At 40.0% G+C, this 26,622-nt stretch overlaps 1 protein-coding gene and 1 long non-coding RNA gene across 2 annotated transcripts in view; one reads left to right on the forward strand and one right to left on the reverse strand.

The window, feature by feature from the left end:
* SLC1A1 (solute carrier family 1 member 1) overlaps positions 1-13,403 on the forward strand; it is a 59,577-nt gene extending 46,174 nt beyond the window's left edge. The window contains exons 7-12 of the mRNA XM_424930.8: positions 824-1,008; positions 3,061-3,168; positions 8,452-8,574; positions 9,130-9,324; positions 9,930-10,064; positions 11,339-13,403. Of these exons, the coding sequence (XP_424930.4) occupies positions 824-1,008; positions 3,061-3,168; positions 8,452-8,574; positions 9,130-9,324; positions 9,930-10,064; positions 11,339-11,585 (993 nt within the window). The 3' untranslated portion in view covers positions 11,586-13,403. The remainder of the gene's footprint in view (positions 1-823; positions 1,009-3,060; positions 3,169-8,451; positions 8,575-9,129; positions 9,325-9,929; positions 10,065-11,338) is intronic.
* On the reverse strand, positions 1,006-14,422 carry LOC427353. The gene is made up of 3 exons (XR_005843099.2): positions 14,255-14,422; positions 9,894-10,062; positions 1,006-1,827 (listed from the first exon to the last, which is right to left on the reverse strand). It is a non-coding gene; the product is annotated as an uncharacterized LOC427353 (long non-coding RNA).
* Between the last annotated feature and the right edge of the window lie 12,200 nt (positions 14,423-26,622).

The raw sequence follows: 26,622 nt of genomic DNA on the forward strand, positions 1-26,622 counted from the left end.
CAAAAGTAAGGAAGATGTCTAGCAAGTCTCCGATTTGAGGTCTGAAATGCTTGTGGGTTTTGAAAGTTTGTAAATCTTTTAATTACATTAGAGGATAGTAGGAAATGAATTCAATATACTGTAAACAGAACTGTGAACAATAGCAGGTTAGTATTCTTTTTACCATACTTTTTCCAAATTGCATCTCATATGTATTAAGATAATGAGAATTTGGGCTATATGAAAGGACATGGATTAAATCTTGAATGCAGTAAATAATTCTGTCTTTCATATATGAATATTACACAAACACAGAGAATTGTGCAAATACCTACCTAATTAGTATGTTTTTTATGTGATGTTCTTCTGATTCTTCTATAAATTATGCAATTTCACTGATTTCAGCTGAAAAATAGTTTTTTAACTGGAGGCAAAATTGGACAGCAGCATCCCAGTTCTTACACAACTGACTGTTTTCATAAATCTGGGCAAAAGACCTTGACTTGCTTAGAAGTGACCACAAGGATTCTACATCAGTTGAGTTTTGTTCCCCATAGCAGGAAGTAAGTTTTGAAAATATTGAAGGCATGACTGAGGATACTAGAACCTTGCCATTCTTTGTGTCAGAAGTCTGTAGAAAGTTGCTTTACTCTCACCTAAGATTTGGTTGGATTGCTGCATAGCTCTAAAATACACAACTTTTAAAGGATCCCAGAGTAGAGTGATTGTGGTAAAGTTCTATGTCTTTTCAAAGAAGGTCTTACTATGTTTTCATTTAAGAGCTCTTTAAAGTAAACTCAGTGTTTTCAGATTGTAACTTTTCTCCCTTGAATCTGATACATAGAACAAAACTCAAGAATATAAGATCGTGGGCATGTATTCCGATGGCATCAATGTTCTTGGTTTGATCGTCTTTTGTCTTGTTTTTGGAATGGTTATTGGGAAAATGGGAGACAAAGGACAAGTTCTAGTGGATTTTTTCAATGCACTGAATGAAGCTACAATGAGGATAGTTCAGATAATTATGTGGTAAGTCCAAGGACATACTGGCATTTTCTAACAACTTCTTTAAGTGAATTTTGTCATTAAGTGAAAATATAGGTACGGACTTATACTTCATGTTTGCTTTTGTGTATGTGCTTTTCAGCAAGCAGCTTTAAAGGAAGGCTGGTAAGCAGTTTCATTCTACATATTTTGGTCCGTTTCAGGAAACTAGAGACAAGGCTCCCACTTACTATCTGCTGAAAGAACAGTTCCACTGTTACACAAGTTTTTCAGACATTCTTACTGGAAGCTCATATCAAGACTGTGCAACTGTGCTGATGATTGGAGGACTGTAAAAGCATCAGCACCCACATGGCCTCCTCAGTCTTGAACACTATTTCCTATTGTGTTCACAGGGTAGCTGTCCTTGGAGTTAAGTTCATTTAGAAATATAAATTAATGTACAAGCCACACAACTGAGCAAAATCTGCAGTGACATGCAAGATGCAATTTGGCATCATTTATCTTGTGCTAATAGGCTTTGTGAGATAACATTCTCAAAATATTCTCACATAATGTTCTCAGAGAGGAAAAAAAAGTGCAGCAACTCATCTGATAGTATTTCATTGGATTTCATAGCAATTAACAAAGCATGTGTCTTTACAGTAGTTGTTGAGCAGATCACAATTACAAGATGAGCATCATAAACACACTCAGTCCTTTCCAGATTTTGATCCTACATGCAAGCACATTATGCCATTTTACTATAGTTCTCTTCTCGTACTTGCCTGTTTCACTGTGAAAGTAACTTAGCAGATCTCTCCCTTTCATGGGTTTTCTCTCCATTTCAGCACGCTGAAGTTTCTGCAAAACAGTAAGCATATTGAAAGCTTAGCTGCACACTTCTGTCTACCTTTAGAGAGAGGTAGTTCTGTCTCTGCAGCTTGCTCTGAACTATACAGCTGATCCAGTTCCCAACTGAGTTAGAGCCCTGTGGAATAGGCTGCCTCACTGTGCAGCTAACAATGCTCTAGAGTTAGCACAGGCTACAGATACAGGCTTCTCCCCATAAGCTGACTATCCTTTGTCTTTCATATGTCCAAGTTAGTAGCTATAGGCTTCATATGTCTCTAGCAGTATGGGAGCTTCTGCTGCAAATAAGGTAACCGTGGACACTGACAATGTGAGGAACTAGTTCTGCTTTCATCCTGTTCAGAGCTCAGCAGAAACTAGGAAACTCTGTTTTGCACAGGGGGAAAGTAATAGTGAGGTAAAGCACAGACATTTTTATAAATTAGCGATTAAAAATTTTAAATGTATAATTTTCATAAATTCACAAATTTGTAGATTAATTTATACTATACTTAATCAGAGCTGAAAATAGGCATCTTGTCTGTGTCACAGCCTGCTCTGTGGTACTAAAAGGAATGAAGCAGAGCTGGTGCTAGTGTAAGTCCCAATTTTGCCTTGAATCTGTCTGCTGCAGGCCACAGCTCATGCAGCTATTCATTACTGCTAGAAATGGCTCTGTGTACTCACTGTGGAATGAAGCCCCTCCATCAAGAAACACACTGATTACTGTGCTATCCCAACATATTAAAATCTTTTCTACACTCACTACACATGTAGCCTTTAGTGCTATAGGACAACTTGTGGAAGAGCAGGAGACCTTTCACATCTCTGTGATTTCAGAGAGCACAGACTTTGGTCTCAGCCCTGAAAACATCCACTTTCAAATAAGGTGTGTGTGTATATATATATATATATATATATATAAAATGTATAGCCACATACAAACATTTTCTACAGTGGGGCAAAACTCACTCCTTTTCCCAACTTCTGTGTATTCTGTGACACCAGGCTATGCAGTATTTGTTAGACTATACACAGAGTTAAATTTATTCTAATTTCTCAGTATTTTTTTCTTCATCTCTATTGTATTCTTGCTTCAAGCAAGTAAAATCAGATGTATAATGCAGTATCAAAGGAAATTCTTTAGTCTGTTTTTAAAAGTTATACTGCACAAGACATTATTATTTGGTGAACATGAAGTGTTTCTGAGAATAGATTTTTAATTGTTCTATTTTTGCTCTCTAGGTATATGCCAATTGGTATTGTGTTTTTAATTGCTGGGAAGATAATAGAAGTTGAGGACTGGGAAATCTTTCGTAAACTGGGTCTTTATATGGCTACGGTATTAAGTGGGTATGTCATATTCTAAAAAATGGTATTAAATGTATACAATTTTGGGAATTCAGTAGATTACAGTTTAATTATCCACAATAACCAGTGCCTTCTAGGTCAAATACAAAAATTCCCAACGGTGAAAATCATGTTTTGTTTTAAAAAATGAGTGTTTTTTTTAGCTGTGGTTGTATTTATTATTTTATCTTCTCACCTTGATGCTGGAACAGATGATGTCATTGCATTTTTGAAGGTAGAAATGTTTCTTTTAGAAACTAGGGCTTAGGAAAGAGTAAGGGTGTGAATTATGACTAAAAGGGGGTTTCTAGGCTGTTGAACATATGGGAATATCAGAATGAAGTTGGGAATCAATATGGGACCTCAGAACCTGCAGAGTGTCAGTTCTGCTGCCCTATACAAATGCATAGTGAATGCACTACTCAATAAATTAAGCTAAGCCCAGGTGATATTGAGCCCTTCTCACCTTCACACAGAGCAGGTTGCTGATACTGATAGATCATGCTATTTCTTTATCTTTTAACACAAAAGTAGCTGGTGAAGCTGCAAAACCAGCAGTTGTTAACTGCACAACATAGCCAAGCATCAAAACATCTGTGCTATTCTTTCTGTAGACATCTGACTGTGGAGAGCAATAAGAGGCTGAGGCAGTGGCAGAAAATCTTTTGCAGATTTGAAACTTGAGAAGGAGTAGCTTAACTGCTCTAAGTGATATAGATTGTAATACTAGATCATTATACATCTCTGAAGAATATTACTACAAAAAACAAACAAACAAACAAACAAAAAAACCCTTTGGAAAGATAAATGGTTATTATGGTCCCAATAAATTAAATGCATATAAATTGCTATTTTCAGTTCAGTGAAGCATAACTTCTGGGCTGTCTTGGTTCATTGCCCTAGCATTCACTCCTATAATTCCTTCATTATACTAGTAATTTATTCATATTTTGTCTAGAAGCTCTATCCAAAGTTGTTTAATGGCTTCTATCTCCCTTCTTTTTACATATGCATGCTGTTTGCTTCAAAACTCATTCACAGGCTTTCTGACAACCAAAGAAAGAGAAGGGGAATGTATGTATCTTAAAAGCAAACTTCTCCATAAAAAAATCAAGAAGGATCTCTTTTCTGCATAATTTTTTTGCTAGATAATAATATTTAATTCAAAGTTGTTGTGTTTATATTTAAGCATAAGCCAGCATCTTGAAAAATCAGTTCAGATGTATGACTTCCTAAGAAGCTTTAAAAATATCACTGAATCTTCACTTTTCCAAAACGTTACAAAGATGAGTACAGTTTATGTTAGTGTAACACATAATGCTGGTTTCTTTAAATTTCCATTTAATGTTTGCTTTTTGCTGAACAGTGGGTGCATGCTTGGGGCTGTACCAGGCTGTTTAGTGGGGAAGAGCCACTGCCGTGATGTTGCAGGGCAGAGGGCAGCTGCAGGACAGGCAAAGCCAGGCTGCATGGCCCCAGGTTGGACATGCCTGCCCTAATGCCTCTTCTCTAGTCGGCCACTAAATATCTTCATCCTGTCACTTTTTATCATAGCAGCACCATAAACAGGATGTGCTAGCAGTCACAGGGGAGAAAAATCAAAGTAGAAGTCATAATACATATGCCAAGGTCTCTCAGTCTGAGGGATTAAGAAAAAAAGGAAACTACAGCAAGCAATCTCATCTGTTTGTCTCATCTGAAAGCAGCAAGGCAGATAGATTTCTTGAGTGCTGTAAGGTATGCCAATCTGAGAAACAAAAACTTTTGCTTCTTGCTGTCAGTTGCATTTCATACATGCAAATAAATATTACTTCTAATTTTTTTTTTTCATGATAATTTGTAGTATTGAAACTAATATGCACAAACATTGTTTTGGGTAACGCCATGTTCGTGCTGGCAGTAGTAAAGTGAGAATCTAAAATTTAAAAAATACCTTTGTGTGGAAATCATATTTTTGGAAATAAATATTAATTGAAAAATTAACTCTCATCAACATTTTTTGTTAAGACACCCAGCAGTATTCATTCCTGTATACTTTTTCTATGTTCTGGAGAATTCAGTTTGTTCTCAGGCACCACTGTATGAATCAATAGGTTTCATATTACAACTTTTTTACTGAATTTTATTGATACAGATTGTGTGCTCTCATTTACATTTCACTAAATAAACCCTTTTCTGAATACAGAATAAATATCTAGATTTCAAGGTGGTGTGATTTTTGTTGTTGTTGCTTGTTTGTTTTTGTGGTGTTGTGGATTTCTGTACTGTGGCTACAGCTCTGCTAGTTGCCTGATGTTGGCAGAACAGATAGCACCATGATATATTGCTGTCTTTATCAAATACTCTAAAATCATAAAGTGTTATTACAACATAATATTGTTCACAGGAACATCTTGTGAGGACAGAATAAAAAACCCAAGGTCATACATGCCTTGGGCTTTGTATTTCCATGCTATGATAACTTATCTTCAAGAAGAGCTGATGTTGCCATAATCTGTGACCTTGGAACACAGAAAATATTACACAGACATTTTATGTATATTTCATTTCAAATATACTTGTAGCAGGCTGTTTACGTCTAAAGTTAGTACTCACAAATTAAGGCACACCCAATATCCAAGCCACCTGAGCAATGTATAAAGCCAAGAGCATAGTTTGATCTTTTGTATGTCAACAGAATTAATTCATTATGAAAAGTAATTGTTTCAAAAGACAGTATTTCAGCACCTTGCAACATGGAAGATGATAGAATGATATATATTTCATTTGTAGTGTCTGAAATATCACAGAATAACAGAAGGGTTGAGATTGGAAGGAAACTTTGAGATCGTCTAGTCAAACCTTCTTTCTCAAGTGGAGTCCCCTAGAGCATGTTATCCAGGATTGTGTCCAGACAGCTTTTGAATAATACGTCCAGGAAGGCAGACTACATAACTTCTCTGAGCATCTTCTTCCAGTGATTGGTTACCTTCACAGTAGCTTTTCCTCATGTTCAGATGAACTTCCTTGTTTCAGTTTGTTCCCACTTCCTCTTTTTTGCTTGGCACCACTTTGAAGACTCTAGCCCCATTCTCTTTATACCTCTCCTTCATATACTTACACACATTGATCAAATACCTTCTGAGCCTTCGCTTCTCCAAGCTGTAGTGGCCCAGATGCCTCTATCTTTCCTCATATGCTCCAGTCCCTTAATGATTTCTGTAGCCATTTATTGGACTCACTCCAGAAACTGTATGTCTCTCTAGTTCTGGACTAGGGAGTCCAGAACTGGATGCAGTACTCTAGGTGAGACTTCACCAGAGCTGATGGAAGAGGTGGCTTACCCCACTTAATCTGCTGGCAGTACTCTTCCTAATGTAGCCTAGGATACTATTGGCCTTCCTGAGCACTAGGGCACATTACTAGCTCGTGGTCAACTTGATGTCAAACAGAATTCACAGGTCCTTCTCTGCAGGGCTACTTTTCAGTAGGTCAGCCCCCAGCTTTTACATATGCTTGGGATTATTCCTCCCCAGATGTAGAACCCTGCACTTGCCTGTACAGAATTTCAAGAGACTCCTCTCTGCCCATATCTCCAACCTGTTGAGATCCTTGTGAATGGCAGCACAGTATTCTGGAGTACCAGCCCTCTTCCCAGCTTTGCATCATCAGCAGACTTATTGAGGATGCACTCTATCCTTTCATCCAAGTCTCTGATGAATAAGATAAACAATAGTGGGCCCAGTTCTCCAGGCTGAACAATCCTGGCTTTGTCAGTTTGGCTGAAGAGAGATGCTTCAGCACTCTGATCATCATGTTTTTCCTGTGCTGGGGGCCCCAAACCTGGATGCAGTACTTCAGATGAGGCTTCACAGGAACAGAGTATAGGGGGACAGTCGCCTCCCATGCCTTGCTGGCAACCCTTCCTTTGTTATAGCCTAGGATACAGTTGGTCTTCCAGATTGTAAGTGCACACTGCTAGCTCACGTCTAGCTTTCCATACACAAGGACCCCGAGTCTTTCTCCATAGAGTTGTTCTCAGTAAGTTCTTCTCCCAGTCTACACACGTATCTGGGAATGCCCCAACCCAAGTGCAATACTCTGTTGAACCTTATTAGGTTCTCATGGACCCACTTCTCAAGATTCTTCAGGTTACCTTGGATGGCATCCCTCCCTTCTATTGTATCAGCTGCACAACTCAGCTTAGTGTCATCTGCAAACTTGCTTGAGTGACCTCAATTCCACTATCTATGACACTGATAAAGATGGTAAAGATAACTGGTCCCAAAACAGACCCCCAGGGGTGCCACTCATGACTAGTTTCTACCTGAACATAGAGCCACTGAACACGACCTTCTGGGTGTGATAATTCAACCAGTTCTTCATCTTTCAAGTAGTTCATGCTTCAAATCCATCTCTTTCCAATGTAGAGATAAGGTTGTGGTACAAAACCATGTCAAAAGCCTTGCAGAAGTCTGGGTAGACAACCTCAGTTACTCCTCCTATGTCTACAGGTGCCATCACTCCATCTTATCGTAAAATCATAGAATCATAGAATCATTAAGACTGGAAAGGACAACTGAGATCATCTAGTCAACTGCAAACCTATCACTACCGTGCCCACTAAACCATTTCATAGAAGTCTGCCAGATTGGTCAGTCATGATCTGCCCTCTGTGATGCCATACTGGCTGTCTTGAATCACCTCCTCATCTCGGATGTGCCTTAACATGGCTTCCAGGAATATCTGATACATGATCTTCCCAGGCAGAGACATGAGGCTTACTGGCCTATAGATCGCCAGGTCTTCCATTCCTTCTTTCTTAAAAAATGGGAGTGATGTTTCCCTTTTTCCAGTCACTAGGGTCTTCAACTGACAGTCATAACTTTTTAAATATGATGAAGAGTGATGTGGCAAGCACACCAACCAGCTCCTTCAGGATCCCAGGGTGCATGTTACAAGGATTTACAAGGGTAGATAATGGCAGGACACGGGGAAATGGTTTTAAGTTGAAGGAGGGAAGATTTAGGTTGGATGTTAGGGGGAAGTTCTTTACCAGGAGAGTGGTGAGGTGCTGGAACTGGCTGCCCAGAGAGTTTGTGGGTGCCCCATCCCTGGAGGATTTCAAATATATTGATTAATCCGTGCTCTACTTTGGAAAGAGATACAAATAGTAATCTCTCCCACCTTACAAAAGAGTGAAAGAACCTCAGGTTTTGTTTTACAGTCCTACTCTCTAAATTGTAAAATTTTAAATCATAGATCTAAAGAACTCAATCTGTTTAACTAGACCATCTTCTTTTGCAGACTTGCAATCCATTCCACTATAATTCTGCCACTGATCTACTTAATAATAGTAAGGAAAAATCCTTTTCGATTTGCCATGGGGATGGCTCAGGCACTTCTGACAGCCCTCATGATTTCTTCCAGGTAAACAAAAAGAAAATTTATCTTCTGTAATGTTCTTAATAGTAATTGCATTATTTGTGCTCTGATTTTGTTACCACTTTGTTAACCTGATTTCACCTGGACAGTTGTAAATTCAATGGAAGTTGTAATGCTACATTTATCATTATTTCTGCAGTACCCAAAATGGCAGTAGAGATTGCAGTGAAGCTATGCTGGCCTTTTACAAAACTAGACTCTGCCCTTTACAACATATCTTCAGGAAATAGTTCTTTTTTTTGCCATTCATTACTCACAAATCTAGAGTTTAGTCTATTTCAAGGTTACATACATAATGAAGATTTTAATGTTAAATTTTGAGGATAACTAAGGCTTTAACTTCCTCCTACAATTAGAAGAAAGAGCAAAGGTTACATTGCTTTTAAAACTCAACTCTTAAGATTCATAGCATAGCCTTCCTATGTGATGTAGGTCACCATTTGTTTCTTAGAGCAAATCAGGCTCTCAGAAAAAGGAAAGATAAAGGATATGATACACCCCTACTTGCATTTACTTTTTTTGTGTTTATTTACATGCCAGTTCAGCAACTTTGCCTGTCACCTTCCGCTGTGCAGAAGAAAAAAACTTCATTGATAAAAGAATTACCAGATTTGTACTTCCAGTTGGAGCTACCATCAACATGGATGGCACAGCTCTCTACGAGGCAGTAGCAGCTGTATTTATTGCACAACTGAATGACTTGGAACTAGATGTTGGCCAGATAGTTACCATTAGGTAAGACTAAACTCATCATGTTTTGTTGTGACTCAACATATTTTCTTGATGTTGTTTTGTTGTGTTTTTCTTTTTTGTTTATTTGTTTGTTTGCTTTTGTAATGAATTTACTTTGGATAGCTCATGGGAAAAGTTGAAACTATCATTCAAACCACAGTTAAACCCAGAAATGTTCTCATTTCTTATTCTATGACCTTGCCTGTGTGACCTGTTGAGGAGGTGGGATAGGCCAGGGTGTGCAGCATTGTTCTGGATACTGCCATTAATCTCTCAAAGAAAACACTTGGAAACATAACTCTTCCTGGGATCTATCTGATTTGTGGGTTAGACATACATTTACCTATGTATTAACATTCGCCATTCGCTAACTGTAACTGCTTGCCTGCCCAAGTAGCTATGGATTCTCCTCCAAGTGTCTGAGATGGCACTGGTTCAAACATGCCTCATTGTCTTGTCCCCAAGCTGGATATATAATGTTCCACAGGAAAACTAGAACATAAGAACTTCTTTCTGGTAGTGAAATATGTCTATTTATGTCAGTAAATAGAGTTTCTGTAAGCAACACTTACTCTGAATGCCTTTTCCTGGCTTTATTTGGGATTTAGTGTCACAGCAACAGCAGCCAGCATTGGAGCTGCTGGTGTCCCCCAAGCTGGACTTGTCACCATGGTGATTGTTCTGAGCGCTGTCGGCCTGCCAGCTGAAGACGTTACTCTGATCATTGCAGTTGACTGGCTTCTGTAAGTTTAAAGCACTTGACATTAAATTCTTTTTCTTTTTAAATGTTTACACAAGCGTGTGGGTCAAAGTTCTTAGGCACACTTAGGTGTTCCATGAATATATAGAAATTACCTGTTCCACCATGACACTGATAAATAATTGGAACCATTTCTTAATTCCAACTGAGATATTTTTTCAGATGGGAGTGTTTTGCTGTATGAAGAAAATTAAAGATTAATTACATGTACCAAGGGTCACTGACAGTGCATTTTGCACCTCAGCAGACAGAATGCACGTCTTGATGCCATGTAGATTATTAACACTTGCTTTTTGTACTTCATGCCTAAAATGTATTATTTTGCAACCTGCTAGTAGTGTCTCATTAACAATCCTCTAGTTAATTCTGAACTTACAAAAGTTTTACTACGTAACCTTGAAGACATTGTCCATGTTTTTAATGAAGAGGTAGAATAGAAATATTATGCAAAATGAGTTTCCAGTGTGGCTTACTTGTCACACTACTCCTACTAGAATTTTATTTCACTGTTCCTCTTCCTCTACTTATCAGTTACTTCCCTTCCATATGGAGAATACATAGGTACTGTCTCATAGGGTTGTTCAGCAGCTGTAGTAGAAAAACATGTTTTGGACTGCTTCACTTCAGTGTTGTTTTTGACAAACCCCATGGCAAGTTACAAACTTTACTATCTTGCATAATTTTCAGGCTTTTATGCCAAGTAGTGGCAGATTATTTTTTCTCCTAGGAGAAAAAATAAGTAGTAGAAAAGTTTCACATTCCTTAACATAACAATACAACTTTGTACTTCAACCAAGTACAAGGCTTTGGGCCAGAATACTAAGCACTCCTCTGCCTGAGGAAATGACTGCCAAAAAGACAGAACACATGATGTGGACTCTTCTGTTTTTCCTCAGTCTTTCCTCCTGTCAAAAGTAGCCTCATCACAAAGTGAACTAACTGTGCAGCATACTCTGCAGCCTGAGAAGGACTCCCAACAAGACCCTTCAGGGCTGTGCACAGCCCTTTGGTTACTGCTGTTAATAGACCAGTGATGTGACTTAAAATTTTACACATCCTGTACAAAGTCCTTAATTTGGGAAGTCACTCCTCATTCTACAACACTTTCTATTTCAGTTCTAGAATTATACAAAATCTGTATTATGAGGGGCGGGGGGGGGGGGGAAGAGTTAACCACTTTCTACAGTAACTTACCTTTACTAAAAGGATTTTTTAAGTAACACGCAGAATGATTTGCATGAGCTTTTTATTCCATAGAGATCGATTCAGAACAATGGTGAATGTCTTGGGAGATGCCTTTGGTACTGGGATAGTGGAGAAGCTCTCTAAAAAGGAACTGGAGCAGATGGATGTTTCCTCTGATGTCAACATAGTTAACCCTTTTGCCTTGGAAACTACAATACTTGATAATGATGAAACAGAGACCAAGAAATCATACATCAATGGAGGCTTTGCTGTAGATAAATCTGACACCATATCCTTCACGCAAACATCTCAATTCTAAAGCCAGTAGCTTTCAGGTGAAACAGAAGCACTAAAAGACTTGGCCATATGCAAGATCTTTAAAAGCTTAAAGGAAAATTGAGAATGAATGAATTATGTCTCACATATATATGATTTACTGCACAGACTCTGATCCTCTTCACCAGTTCTACCCCCTTCTGATCACCTCTCCCAGCAATTTGAATTCACTACTTTTGATCCTTGTTGAAGACAAAGACAGTTAGATTTTATTATTATTATTATTATTATTATTTTAAGTATATACTGTTGCTGAGGATATGAAATGCCTCTTTGGAATCAGCATGCTCAGAAGTGGGGATTAATAGCTGGAACAGCCAAATGTGTTTTTCTCAGGAGTAGCACAGCATTCCACATCTCACCTGCATTATGAAACACCTGTATGAAGACTGTTTTAACATCTTTGCCTTCTAAAAACATTGCACAAGACACCTACTGTATCTTGATCATGTGCCAAAAGACTCATTTCTGCAGCTGAGAGGTCACTACTAGGGCAGATTGATTCAGAAAAAAGCAGACCCATGAGGCCATAAAATAAGGATTGTAATGCAAACAAGGTTTCATTTTTTTATCATTAAATAATTGGGCACAGAAAAGTTTCCATTGTTTATTTAGCCATGTTTCTCCATGTCTTTCATGTAAATGCCAGCCACTGGCATTGGTTTTCAGAGGTGAAACAAACTGCTGTGGGCTTACCATTCTTGTATTTGATGGGTTTAAAGAAGTGAAACTTCTCCAGTTTAGGTACTTTAGTGGCAGTCTGATGCATTTCCATTGAAAACATTGGTAAGTTAGATTACCTTTGAGCATTACCAAATATTAAAAAGCTCAAAGTAGGCAGAGGTCATGAAGATAAAAATAGACTATAAAGCAACACGTAATGTGGAGTCTAAAGCTTTACTGCTTAGAACAAAAATAATTATAGTATGAAGAGTTTAGGAGGCATGCATTGTTATAGAAAGCAGCCACTGTCTCTAAACTTTTTACACAGTTTGACTGTGTAAACATGCAAGTTTGCAGCTGCAACGCTACTACAGTGCCAACACATTAGACAAACTGTATCTCATGAAACCTATCTTAACCCAGGAAGTCATGTGTTCTCACGGCTTCCTGTAGGATAAGCACTAAGAATTTCCTCATGAGAAATCTCCATTTTCTAACACATTTTATACAAGATTTCCATGGTGCAAAGATCACTCTCTCTGGGGGAGATTCTATATCAAATGTTTTGCCTTGCATATTACAGTTTGTTAGCAATTTTACTTGTAAACTGAATTCTTTGTAAGTAAGCTTGTGGTAAGCCTACAGTTCTATGCTAACAAAAAAGCCTTTCAGGTACCTGCAGTGTTATAGACTCAAGTCATTCCTAGCTCTTGTATTTAAGTAAATCAGAAGTGTGCCAAAGAGAACTGATTAAGAAGGAAATATTTACTGTAGGTTTTCATAAATTGCACCTTGAAACAAGAAGTCAGTAAGACATAATACTGTATTTAAATTAAACATTGTAACTGATACGGAAAAATTAAGTATTAATTGATAAATAAAAAGGAAAATGTACGGATTGAGTACATCATACTTTTTACCTGTGCATAAATAGTTTGAAACAGTCTTCATTTGTACAGCTTTGATTACAAGAAGGAAGAAAACACCCGTATCCACAATTAGTGTACGATCTATGTCTTGTCTTTCCTTTGCTTTTTAAAGTCACCCTTTTAAAATCACCCCATTATGTAGTCACCCTATTAAGATGTACTGTGAATTGTGTTCCTAACGTGCTTTAAATAAATAATTTTCTCCTTCATTGTTGTTCTATACTCCAATCCTCTTTGCACTGCAGAGTACTGTTTTCCTTTAGCTAAGGCAATAAAGACAAAACTGGGTGAATCTATGCTTTATGGAATTGTTACTAGTGACTCAGCTGTAGTTTTGGCAAGAGTTAGTAGCTTTTTCAATAAAATTAATTACGTTGCTCTTGGAAAAATACAGCACTGAGCAAGCAAACTCACATACTATGGAGGATGTAGGCTGGGTGTACTTTTTTAAACACATGCTAAGTAGCAGATTATTTATGTATATAGATCAAATTAAGCATTGTTGGTGCTTTGCTACCATTCATTCACTACCTGGACAGCCTGAAAATACTGTTAAGTCTGAAGATATTTCTCCCAGCATATGATTTTGATTATCTACCTTTCTGTATAGCAGGAAACACCCTTCACAGGCTCTTCTCCACAGCCTTCTGGCCTGGAGCTATCAGAAAGCAGTAGAGCATGTCCCATCAGAAGGCCTGCCAGGCATAGTGTTACATTGCTACAGTATCTTTGAGGCTGATGAAGCTGTGGCAGGACTGAATGTGTCACTTTAAGCCATGTAAAACAAGATTACCCACTCATGCATCACTGTTAAAATACTTTGAGATTTGTAATTGACTTTCTAACACTGAGAAAAGAAAGCACCTGGATATCTCTATCAGCGCCACAGCAGTTCAAATCGCACAAACACAGTCGGAGTGTGCAGGTCACTTGTTCTCTCACCTTCTCGTTGAAGAACAGGAGCAGCCCACCTGGCCACCTAGAAAGGGGCCAACAAACACCTCCCCACGCTCACTGATAGCCCTGGTCCCGCTCACCGACTTTACCACTTCAGGCTCACCTGACTACACACAGCGGGCAGATGAGCTCCCCCTACCGCTCGGCCGGCGAGACGCCGAGCAGTGTGGAGCGTGCAGCTGCTGCTGCTGCTGCTGCTTCTGCGGGTGGTGGTGCTCTGCTGAGCGGCGCCTCCATCCTGCAGCTCTTCCCAGCTACCAGCTGGAGGCACACTGCGCAGAGTGCATGCCAGGACAAGGAATGTTTTGGGAGTGAAGGGGAGATGCCGATGCTGCTAGGCTTGCCTGAAAGGACAGAACAAACTTGCCAGGACGGAAAACCCCTCCTCTCTACCTACACAGGGAGTTGACATTTTCTTTCAATCTGTGTTTCACACTGGAAAGCTGCTGTACTGTGAAACTTAGTAACCTGTACATTTTTAACTGCTCTGTGTTCATCTTTATGGTTAACTGCTATAAGGCTGTCATCTTCTCAGGTATTCCACTGCCCACTTCCTTTGGAGAAGTATGTGCTCAGATGACAAAATATATATATTTCTGTACAATTTTACTGAGTATAGATGCTGTGATAAAAGAGGCTTGTGAACAAGATGTGCTTGCAGACAAGTGATGCAGTGGTTTCCAAATTCCTCTCTGCTTGATGTCTGTAGTTTGTAAACTCTCACCAAATAAGATTTCAGTTACAAAGGTCACTCAGCAATTTAAACTTAGGAACTTTGGACTTAGTGCGCAGGCTTAGTAGGCTAATCAATACAAACTTCTCTGCCCTGAGCTGCATAAAGCTGGAGTTAGTTACACATCTGATTCATGATACGAAGGGGAGTCACATACAAGGGGGAACACATGGTATGTGGGTTGGTAAGTCTGTAACTTCCAAAAACTTCAGCCAATGAGGGAAGGAGGAGGGTCCATACAGTCAGGAGATAGGGATAAAAAAGGAGGCTGTGTCTTCTGATAATTTGAGAGACCCTGCGGGGACTGTCCCTATGGACTCTTCTTTTATTTGACTAAAGAAAGCTAAAGACTCTCCTCTGTCTCTTTTGGGGATAAAGATAATTGAGCAAGCTTATTTGAGCAAATTTTTTCCTAACAGTTTGGGAGTTTGTTCAGGATCATTCCACCCTCTGGGGTTGGTTGGCAACTGGGTGAACTGAGGGATGCCCTCACTGATTTATGGTGATTGGCTCACTCTGGGGGCCATTGGCACTTTGAGATTGATTGGGTTCTCAGGAACGTCCCAGAGGCAGACGGAACAATGGACTGGGAAGTCTGTGAAGAGAGAATAATGTAAAGCAGGAGCTGAGGACTCTGTAAAGAAATCTACCACTGAGTTGAAATGAAGACTGTGGGAAGTAAAAAGGGAAGGATGCCTGGAGGGAGTGGTAGTAAGTTGATGTCAGTGGTTTAAGGGCTGGTCCGGCCCGGTTCTGTGACTAGTAGGGCGGAGGGATTTCGCAAAATCCATGCCTCCAGGAAGGGAAACAGGACCCCAAAATAATTAAAAACAGCGGCAACGATCTGAGGAGAAACAAACTAATTTACTAAATATAGTATCGGAATGTAAGATAACACTATAATACAATATAAATCAACAATAATTCAGAGAAAGATTGTCCAAGAGCCAAAGGCCTTACGCTAGTACTGAAGCCTTGTGTGCAGTCAGGAGCAGCAGTAGCGAGCCGATCCGACAGGGAACACGGTGAGACGAGAAGAGGGACAAGTCAGATGACCTGCGCCCTTATATCTGTTCCCTTGAGCAGGAATGATAACAGTACTTGAAAAGGCTCTTGGGGAATGTAGTTCTCCTTCTCTTCCAGACAGGTACCCGGAACTAAAGCATTTGCTCTTTAACTCCCAGTACACTGCATGATGTTGTGATGTGGAATACTGATAACCAAAAATCATAAAACCATGACAGTTGAGGAAAGGCAAGGGGGGGGTGACAATCCCTTGGTACCCCTGGATAAACCCTTAGGAATTATGTCAAAGTCTGGAGTAGCCAGAGACATAATAATGGACAAGGAAAAAAGAAAAACAAAGGCTAGAGTGATGGCACAGTTCCTACAGTGTCCTTGGGGAGGAATTCAGGACCAGTAAGACTACAAGGCAGAGGGGTTGGGTGACTCCTGGTGGTTAGAGGAGTTGAACATCCTGCAAGGATCCTTGACCTAAGCCAGGAAGGATCAGTGTTGGAGACATGATTTGAGAAAATGTCTACAGAGGCAGGCTGATCCAGAGAAAAACCCTAGTCAGGAAGAAGTCCAGAGCATAATGCAGGCATGTCCAACCCACAGCCTGCTGGCCACATGCTGCCCAGCACAGCTTGCAACGCAGCCCAATCCCTGCACCATCATGAGTGTGGCTCTGCCCTGGGTGCATCCTTGTTGGTTGGCAACAATCAAACCACTGGTTTGTGATCAGGACTTTCTGGGCTGGAATCAGCGCATGGGGAGGACACAGTGCAGTGCTGACTCTGCTTCTCATGGCAGTCACACACACACTAGCCCCACGTGTACTACACGTGGCATACACTTGAGCTGCTTGTTGAAAAAGAACAGTGATTTCTGATACTAATATTTCAGCCTGCCTCATGGCATCTCAGAATAAAACAGAATCCAGAAAAAGAAAAAACATGGATGATGGAAGAGTGTTCAAGGAAAAATGGAAAGATGAGCACTTTTTTGTTAAAACAAATAATATGGTACTATGCTTAATTTTTAAGGAAACTTTGTCAGTTTTCAAATATTACAGTTTGAAAAGACATTATCTGCATAAACATGCTGCCAAATTTGATGCTTACAAAGGAATGTTTCATAAACATGCTGCCAAATTTGATGCTTACAAAGGAATGTTTCATGAAGACAAAATAGTAGAATTAAAAAAATGTCTGCCATCTCAACAAAATTTTTTAAAATGTTAAGACTTTAACAGACTCTGTCATAAAAGCTAGTTATGTGATAGCAGATTTGATTAAAAAAAACAAAACTGTTTATCAATGGAGACTTTATTAAGCAGCGTTTGGAAAGTATGGCAGATATAATGAGTCTTGATTAAAAAAGGCATTTTTCTAAAATCAGTTTGTCTCACCAGACTGTGGCCAGGAGAACTGAAGAAACAGAAAAATCTTTCAAAAGAAATTTGAGGAGTAGAGCTGCTAATTACAAAAGTTATGCTTTGGCGATAGATTAAAGTACTGATGCTACAGATAGAGCTCAACTTACCATTTTCACTGGAGATACTGATGATGAATATAATGTCACTGAAGAAATGACTTCTTTAGTGCCACTGAAAGACACAACTAAATCTCTTGATATATATGAAGCAGTAAAAACTACATTAAAGCTATTTTCTCCAACCCTTGTCAACATATCTGTTATACCTACTGATGGTTAGTAAAAAAGAGGGACGTACTTATAAAATGAATAGAAGATGATGCAATAGTCACTGGCAACTCACGCTTGATGAAATATCACTTCATCATACATCAAGAAAACTTACGGGCTAAAGCCTTAAAAAAGGATAATGTTACGCAAGTTGTCACCAAAGCTGTGAATTTCATGAGGTCCAATGGGCTGAATCATCATCAGTTCCAGGAATTCCTTAAAAGTGTGGATGCTGATTATGAGGACATTTACTTTTCTTAAGGAGGGTAGCTAAGCTGAAGTCATGTCCTAAAAGGTTTTATGATTTGTGAAATGAAATCACGTCATTTATCGAATCAGAATGAAAATTTGTGCCAGTACTTGAAGATGAACAATGTCTCACATATATAGCATTTGTGGTAGATCTGAGTGCTTATTTAAATAAGTGAAACAAGGTGAAAATGAACATATCTGTGCTATTTTCCAAACTGTAACAGCATTCAAAATGAAATTTAAATTATGGCAAGCTCAAATTATGGCAAGTAATTTCATGCATTTTGATACGCTGGCTAAGCATGGTCCCGTGAATAGCAAAAAAATATGCGGCTGTGCTTTCAGTTTTGATAACCTATTTGAGATTAGGTTTCAAGGTTAAAATATATATGTATATATATTGGTATATTTGTGACTCCATTTTCAGTAGACATAAATCATCTGCACATTTTCAAATGGAATTTAAAGAGTTGCAATCAGACACTCAAGTGTAAGAAAAAAAAAAAAGATCATCTCTCTTTACTAGACTTTTGTAAGACGTATCTTAACAGAAAAATATCCCATGCTTCACAATCATGTCTTATTCATCTCATCTCTTTTTGGCAGTATGTACATTTGTGAACAACTGTTTTCAAGGATGAATCACAGAAAGAATTACAGAATCACAGAATTGTAGGGATTGGAAGGGAACTCTAGAGATTATCAAGTCTCTTGCCAAACGCCCCTGCCAAAGCAGGCTCCCTACAGCAGGCTGCATAGGTGGGCATCCAGGTGGGTCTTGAGTATCTCCAGAGAAGGAAACTCCATAACTTCTTTGGGCAGCCTTTTCCAGTGCTCTGTCACCCTCACCGTGAAGAAGTTTCTTTGCATATTGCTGTGGAACTTTCTATGCTCCAGTTTATGGCCATTTCCTTGTCCTGTCCTCACAGACCACTAAAAAGAGGTTGGCCATGTCCCTTTGACTCCCACACTTTTTATAAACATTAATCAGATCCCCTCTTAGTCTTCTTTTCTCAAGGCTGAACAGATCCAGGTCACCCAGCCTTTCCTCATAGAGGAGGTGCTCCATACCCTTTATCATCTTTGTTGCCCTCCACTGGACTCTTCCCAGGAGATCCCTGTCATTTTTGTACCAGGGAGCCCAGAACTGGATACACTACTACAGGTGAGATCTGAAAAGGGCAGAGTAGAGAGGGAGGATCACCTCCCTTGTCTTGCTGGCCATACTCCTTTTAACACACCCCAGGATGCCATTGGCCTTCTTGGCCACTAGGACACACTTCTGGCTAATGGCCAACCTGTTGTCCAGCAGGACCCCCAGGTCCTTTTCTGCAGAGCTCCTCTGTATCAAGTCATGTCCCAACCTGTACTGATACTTCCGGTTATTTCTTCCCAGGTGCGAGACTCTGCACTCGTTTTTTGTTAAACCTCATCTGATTTCTTACTGTCCAACTCTCCATCCTGTCCAGGTCTTGCTGAGTGAATCTGGACTCCTACCAGCTTTGTATCGTAGGTGTACTTGCTGAGGTGGACACTATCCCCTCATCAAGGTCATCAATGAAGATACTGAACAAGACCAGACCCAGCACTGACCCCTACGGAGTACTGCTAGTCACAGGTTTCCAATTGACTCTGTGCCACCGATCACCATCCTCTGAGCTTTGCCAGTCAGCCAGTTCTCAACCCACCTCACCATCTACTCATCTATCCCACACATTCTCAGCTTCATTATCAGGATGTCGTGGGAAACAGTATCAAAAACCTTATTTCATCAAAAATCTCTGATGAATACCTTGAGAACTCACTGAGAATTGAACCAGACAGTGATGAATTAGTTTCACAAAAAACTCAGATATTGTATTAGTTTTATGTTTTTGTTGCTCTTTTTTAAGTTTTAATTAAAAATGCATATAAAAATAAGTTTTGTAACTCATATGAATTAACTCCATTATGTATTTTATATGCAACTCAAGACAGTTTCTCTCAGTGCATCTCAGACAAGCCAAAGTTGGACACACATGAGTTAATGGAAATAGGTTGCTTGGAAAGGGGATCAGTTTGTTTCAGGACCCATCAGTACAGATCCCTTGATAACCTGTAGGGTGGGTCTGGGTCTAGAGGAGATACATTTTCTAGTTGACACCAGAGCCTCCCAATCCTTGTTAAAATTTCTTCCCAGAAAGTGTGATGGAGATGACTCTCAGGTATACCTTAAGTAATTCACAGGGTCACTGGGAGGGATGAAAAGGTACACATCCTTCAACCACTGTTAATAGATGTGGGAGATAAATTTGAGATGCATGAGTTTTTGTATGTACCAAATTGCAACTGTTATCTACTGAGAAGGGATTTAAGGGCTAAATTGGGAATGCAAATAAATATAACCAAGGGAAAAACTGAATCTCATACTGTAGTAACCCTGCATAAATTATTGGAAAAAGCCTGGGCAGAAGTTTACCCTAGGGTTTGGGCTACACCCAGAAATTTTGAGAGTTTGGAAACTGAACCCCTCCAAATTACACTGAAACAACAAAGACAAATAGATTCCAGGAAACAACAGCCTACCTCACAGGAAGGAAGGAAGTCAGCAAAAGGGAGTCGACATAAGGGAGGGAGAGAGAGAGAGAGGAAGAGGGATGATTTAAGTACAAAGGATGCCTTTGAGGCAAGCGCTAAGACTTAATGGCAGTGACAGATTTGGAAGAAGCATACAGGGAAGACCCAAATAAGATAGCTCAGGTGAAGAATTGTAGGTGTCAGGTAACAAAACAAAACAAAAAAAAAAAAAAAAAAAAGGTAGATTGAAGGGAAGGGAACAAAGGGAACAAAAATGCTGTAATTTTGGTAGTTGTATTAGCTCAAGCACAAACCTTATTTGAGGAAGAGTCTTCATGTTTTCCCCAAGAATGAGAAGGAGAAAATGCAGAGGAATGAGGAAGTTAAAACTCTTACTTTAAACAGAGGCAATGTACTGCATGTTAAACACTTGAAACAACCAGTGAACAAATTTTCTGTCAGCAATTAGTGCCACAGGAAAACAAAAGGTTGGACCCTTCTTTCAAACAATTAAGATTAAGTGTGAAAGTGGAAAACAGAACATTGATTTTGTGTTATATGTCATTATTATGTTATTTTATAATGGTTAATGCCCCTTTTTTGGAAGGGAGAATTTCTGAAGAAATCTCCCTTAGGATGTATACTGAAACACTGAAGAAAGGGGCAGGGGAATGGGGAGAAAAGACAGAAGATCATCTCATTGGAAGACTCTGCTTGGCAGAAGATCACTGTACCTATACTAAAGGGTTTGGGCATTAACAAAAGGAATATCCTCAGGCTAAGGCTACAGCTCTTATCCTTCAAATGAAGGATAAGAATGACCAAGCTGAGGCAGACACCGTACTTGATAATGCAAGTTCTTGAGATAATAAAGTCATTTTATTTAGTATATTTTGTACATTGGGGTCAGACATAAGTTTAGAGGAAGAAGAACAAGTCATATGAATGTGGTGATCTCTTGGTATTGCAGGAAAATGGGCCTAAGTCTATTCCATTACACTTGAACCAAAACTTGTTTGTGAAGAGATCAGGTTGATAAACTTGTCTGGCCATATGTTTGACCATTAAACGTCAGCATTCAGTTTTGATTTAAGAGTCATAGTGGTTTGTTTATTTATTTATTTATTTTTAAATGAGCGTAAGCCAAATGGTGTCAAAAGATAAGAGGTATTAACTTGCAGAGGAAAAGCGTTAGCCCATGAGGACCTAATTATTTGTCTATTGAAGGTGAATTATAAGATCAGCTTTTCTATATTTTGAGAACAGCTTTACACATAACTTGAGCAGATATAAGCTGAAGGACAGGAGGCTTGTGTAAATGTAAACTCAAGAACAGAATGCAGAGGAGGCCGCGGAGCTTCTTGTCAAGTGAAGATAAGAAAGTAGAATAGATGTCCTGTTGTTGAAGATAAACAAAACAAAAGCCAAAACAGATACCTCAGCTCAACGTAACATCAGTGGGAACCTGTTTGGGCTACCCCCTCTTAAAATGTTCAAATTTACAGCAAGAATGATTATTAGTCTTCATCCCACGACAACCAGAGATGTTAATTATTTCTTGTAATTTCTGCCCATGTCCTTAGAATGTAATGCATATGTATATACTATACCTTTAAATATGTAGTCACTGCTTCTCTCAGAGTGGATGTTGGTGGAGCGATCCCCCATGCATCCAGAACTGTAACAAAGGGAATACCTGCTTGACATAACTCATTGGCTTGTTAAGTTACTTTGCTGGCTTTCTCAGCTTCAAAGGTGGTGAATGTACCACAAGAAGTGGCTGTAATATGTGTCAAGGGACATCAGGCAGGATTTCTGGAGAAGAATTTAGGTAATTGATTGGCAGACGAAGAAGCTCAAAGAGCTGCACTTCTACCAGAAGTATCCAAGATCTTCCCCCTACTCCCAGTGGTCTGGCCACGGCTGGATAAAATGTTTCCCACCAGAGGAGCTAGAGCTAATAAAAAATAGCGGAGCAGAAGAGAGAGAGAAAAAGTGGCTCACCAGGGGTGGTAAACAGTGGCTACCCAAGTCATTGACCCTACAAGTTTTGAAACAACCTCATGAAGGAAGCTACTGGGGCTCCAAAGGTTTAGTGGATACCTTTATGATTTTTTTTGCTATGGGTGTTTAACATGTGCTAAAGTATATAATAAACAAACAAAACAAATGGCAAATGGAGGCTGACCCTGGCCAGGGCGACCCTTCCAGTTGTATGAGGCAGATTTTACTGAGATGCCTAGGGCTGAGTAACTTAAATACCTCCTAGTAGTAGTATACTAGCTTATGGAATGGCTGAAAGCATTTCCCATAGCCTCAGCAACTTCCGACTCTGTCATAAAGACATTCCTGTAACAAATCATTCCAAGGTATGGGATAATAGAGGTGATAGACTCAGATAGAGGAACTCACTTCATTGGAAAGGTGTTACAGGGAATCATGACTGTGCTAGGTATAACATGGGACTTTCACACCCTATAGTGCCTTCAAAGTTCAGGAAAGGTGGAATGAATAAATGGGGCAACAAAGAAGCTTCTTCTGAAACTGGTGATGAAAACTGGCTTACCTTGGGTCAGACAAGGGTCCTTTGGCCCTGGCCAGAATAAAAACAAAACCTAGGGAAGATATCGGGTTATCCTCCTATGAGTTGCTGTTTGGAATGGCTTAACCAACTAACCCCCAACATGGAGGGAGGACAGAAGTATTTACCTAAAACAATCACATGGGCAAGATACTGCTTCTTGTCAAAGCTCTTTGTCAGGAAGTTCAGCTAGCACAAAACCTATCCTTAGACTTTGAGGTTCATGAAATTCAGCCTGGGGATTTGATTGGGGTAAAAGACCAGAAGAAATCATCATCGACTCCTAAGTAGAATGGACCTTTTCAGTTGCTACTCACTACAGAAACTGCAGTGAAAAGTCTCTATTTCTAATTTGGGAAAAAATAAAATTAAAAAAAAAAAAATTAGTCCACATCGAGGCTTTTTACTTGTGATGTTGATTGGTAAGTGAGCTCCTTGTCCCAACCTTAATCCACAGAATTTCTAGTCTTATTCTTCACTCCATCCTTTTAAGGACAAAGAGTGAGAGAGCAATTGCATGGGCTTTGGGCTGCCGGCCAAGGTCAGCCCACTGCACCAATATACAGAGAAAGAACTTCTTAAATCATAGAATCACACAGAATCACAGAATAGATTGAGTTGGAAAAGACCTTTGAAGGTCATCTAGATTAACTCCCCTGAAATGATCAGGGACATCTACACTAAATCAGACTGCTCAGAGCACCATCCAGCTTGATATGCTCATGCATCATACGTCGAAAATAAAGATGACGTGATTGGTGGTAGTCAACATGGCTTTGCCAAGGGCAAGTCACAGAATCACAGAATGGCCTGGGTTGGAAGGGACCTCAAGGATCATGAATCTCCAACTCCCCTGCCAGGCAGGGCCACCAACCTCCCCATTTACTAGACCAGGTTGCCCAGGGCCTCATCTAACCTGGCCTTGAACACCTCCAGGGATGGGGCATACACAACCTCTCTGGGCAGCCCGTTCCAGCACCTCACCACTCTCCTGGTAAAGAACTTCCCCCTAACATCCAACCTAAATCTTCCCTCTTTCAACTTAAAACTGTTCCCCCTTGTCCTGCTGTTATCTACCCTTTCAAAGAGTTTACTCTCTTCTTGTTTATAGGCTCAACAAGTCGTGCCTGATAAACATGGTGGCCTTTTATGATGGAGCTATAGTGTCAGTACATATTGGAAAAGCAACTGATATCACCTACTTGGACTTGAGCAAAGCACTTGACGCTCTCTCGCATGACATTCTGGTCACAAAATTGAAGAAAAATGGATTTGTTGGATGGACCAATCACTGAATAAGGAATTGACTGGATGGTCACACTCAGAGACGTGTGGTCAGTGACTTTACATCCAAGTAGAAACCAGTGATGAATGGTATTCCTTGGGGACTCCTGCTGGGACTAGTGTTTTTTAACATCTTTGCTGGTGATATGGACAGTGGGATCAAGTACACTCTCAGTAAGTCTGCAGATGACACCAAACTGAGTGGTGCAGTTGACACACTAGAGGGAAGGGATGACATCCAGAGGGACCTGGACAGGCTTGAGAGGTGGGCCCACGTCAACTGTGTTAACTTCAACAATGCCAAATAGAAGGTACTGCTCCTGGGTTGGGGCAATCCTAAGCACAAATATAGGTTGAGTGGAGAATGGGTTGAGAGTAGCCCTGAGCAGAAGGATTTTGGTAAGGGTGTTGGTAAATGAGAGAATCAGTTTAAGTCAGCAATGTGCACTTGCAGCCCAGAAGGCCAACCATATGCTGGTTTGCATCAAAAGAAGTATGACCAGCAGGCTGAAGGAGGTTGCTCTGCCCATCTACTCTGCTCTCATGAGACCCCACCTGGAGTACTGCATCCAGTACTGAGTCCTCCAAAACAAGAAGGACATTGAGCTATTTGAGTAGGTCCAGAGGAGGGCCATGAAGATGATCAGAGGTCTGAAGTACCTCTCTTATGGAGACAGGCTGACAGAAGTGGGGCTCTTCTCAGCCTGGAGAAGAGAAGACTCTAGGGGGAATCTTGTAGAAGCCTTCCAGAACCGGAAGGGTGCATAAGGGAAAATAAGGGAGGGACTTTTTGTAAGGGCATGTAGTTACAGGACAAGGGGAAATGGCTTTTAACTAGAAGAGAGTGAACATTAGGAATAAATTCATTACAGTGAAGGTGATGAGACACTGGAACAGGCTACTGAGAGAAGTTGTGAATATCACCACCCTGAAGATGTTCAGTGCCAGGCTGGATGGAGCTTTGAACATCCTGGTCTAGTGGTATATGTCCCTGCCTGTAGCAGAGGAGTTGGAACTAGATCTTAAAAGTCCTAGCTTTAAACTAGGTTTGAAGATCAAAGGAGATTAAACCAGAATCACTAGAGATGAGACTAGGTGCAGCATTCCAGGGTCAGGAAGTAGACTGTTAGACAAGATGAAGTGTATCTATACTAATGAACACAGCATGGGCAACAAACAGAAGAAACTAGAAGTCACTGTGTGACAGGAAAACTATGACTTAGTCACTGTCATCTAAACGTGGTGGGAACATCCTCATGACTTTGCTGCAATGGAGCAAAGCTATTTAGATAGGATAGTCAAGGCAAGAGGGGTAATGGGATGGCACTCTAGAATTTTGATGTTGTGGAGCCCAATATTGGGAATGATAATGTCAAGCGCTCATAGGATAAGGGAAAGGCCAATTATGCTGATATCCTTGTGAGAGTCTGATACAAACCACATAAGCAGGATGAAGAGATAGATGGAATGTTCTTTAAACGTCTGGCATCACTCATGCAATTCGTAGCCCTTGATCTCATAGGGGACTTCAACTTACCTGATGTCTGCTGGAATTGCAGTATAGCAGAGAAGAAGCAGTCTAGGAGGTCCCTGGAGTGTGTGGAAGACAACTTCCTGACACAGCTGTTAGGACAGCATACAAGGGAAAGCACTCCTTAAGAGTTGCTGTTTACAGACAGAGAAGGAATGTTGGAAAATGTGGCTGAAATCTGTCTTGGGTACAGCAACCACAAAATGGTAGAGTTCTCTATCTCTGGTGAAATCAGGAGGGGGGGTCAGCAAAACTGCTACCCTGAACTTCCAGAGGTTAAACTCTGAACTGTTTAAATCGTTGGTTGGCAGAATTTCTTGGGAGTCAGTTCTGATTGCAAAAGGGCCCAGGGAGTCTAGACTTTCCTCAAGAAAGAAACTTCAAAGACACAAAAACAGGCTGTCCCACTGTGCTATATGATGATCTAGCAGGGAAGAGAACCAGCCTGACTGAACAGGAAGTTTTTGCTGAGACACTCACAAAAAAGGAGAATTGATGATATTTGCAAGAAGAGTCAGGCAACTCAAGAAGAGTATAAGAATGCCCTCAAGGCATGCAAAGAGAAAATCAGAAAAGCAAAAGCCCAGCAAGAATCTAATCTGGCCTCCATTGTTAATAGTAAAAATATGCTTTTACAAATATATTAACAGCAAGAGGAGGGCCAAGGAGAATCTGCATCCTTTAACAGATGCAGCAGGGAACATTATCTCCAAGGATGATGGAAAAGATGAGGTTCTCAATGACTTCTTTACTTGTGTCTTTTATAGTCAGGCCCGTTAGCTTCAGGGTACTCAGCTCCCTGGCAGACAGGAATGAGGAGGAACA

The sequence above is a fragment of the Gallus gallus genome, chromosome Z (genome assembly GCF_016699485.2).
Source record: "Gallus gallus isolate bGalGal1 chromosome Z, bGalGal1.mat.broiler.GRCg7b, whole genome shotgun sequence".
Lineage (NCBI taxonomy): Eukaryota > Metazoa > Chordata > Aves > Galliformes > Phasianidae > Gallus > Gallus gallus.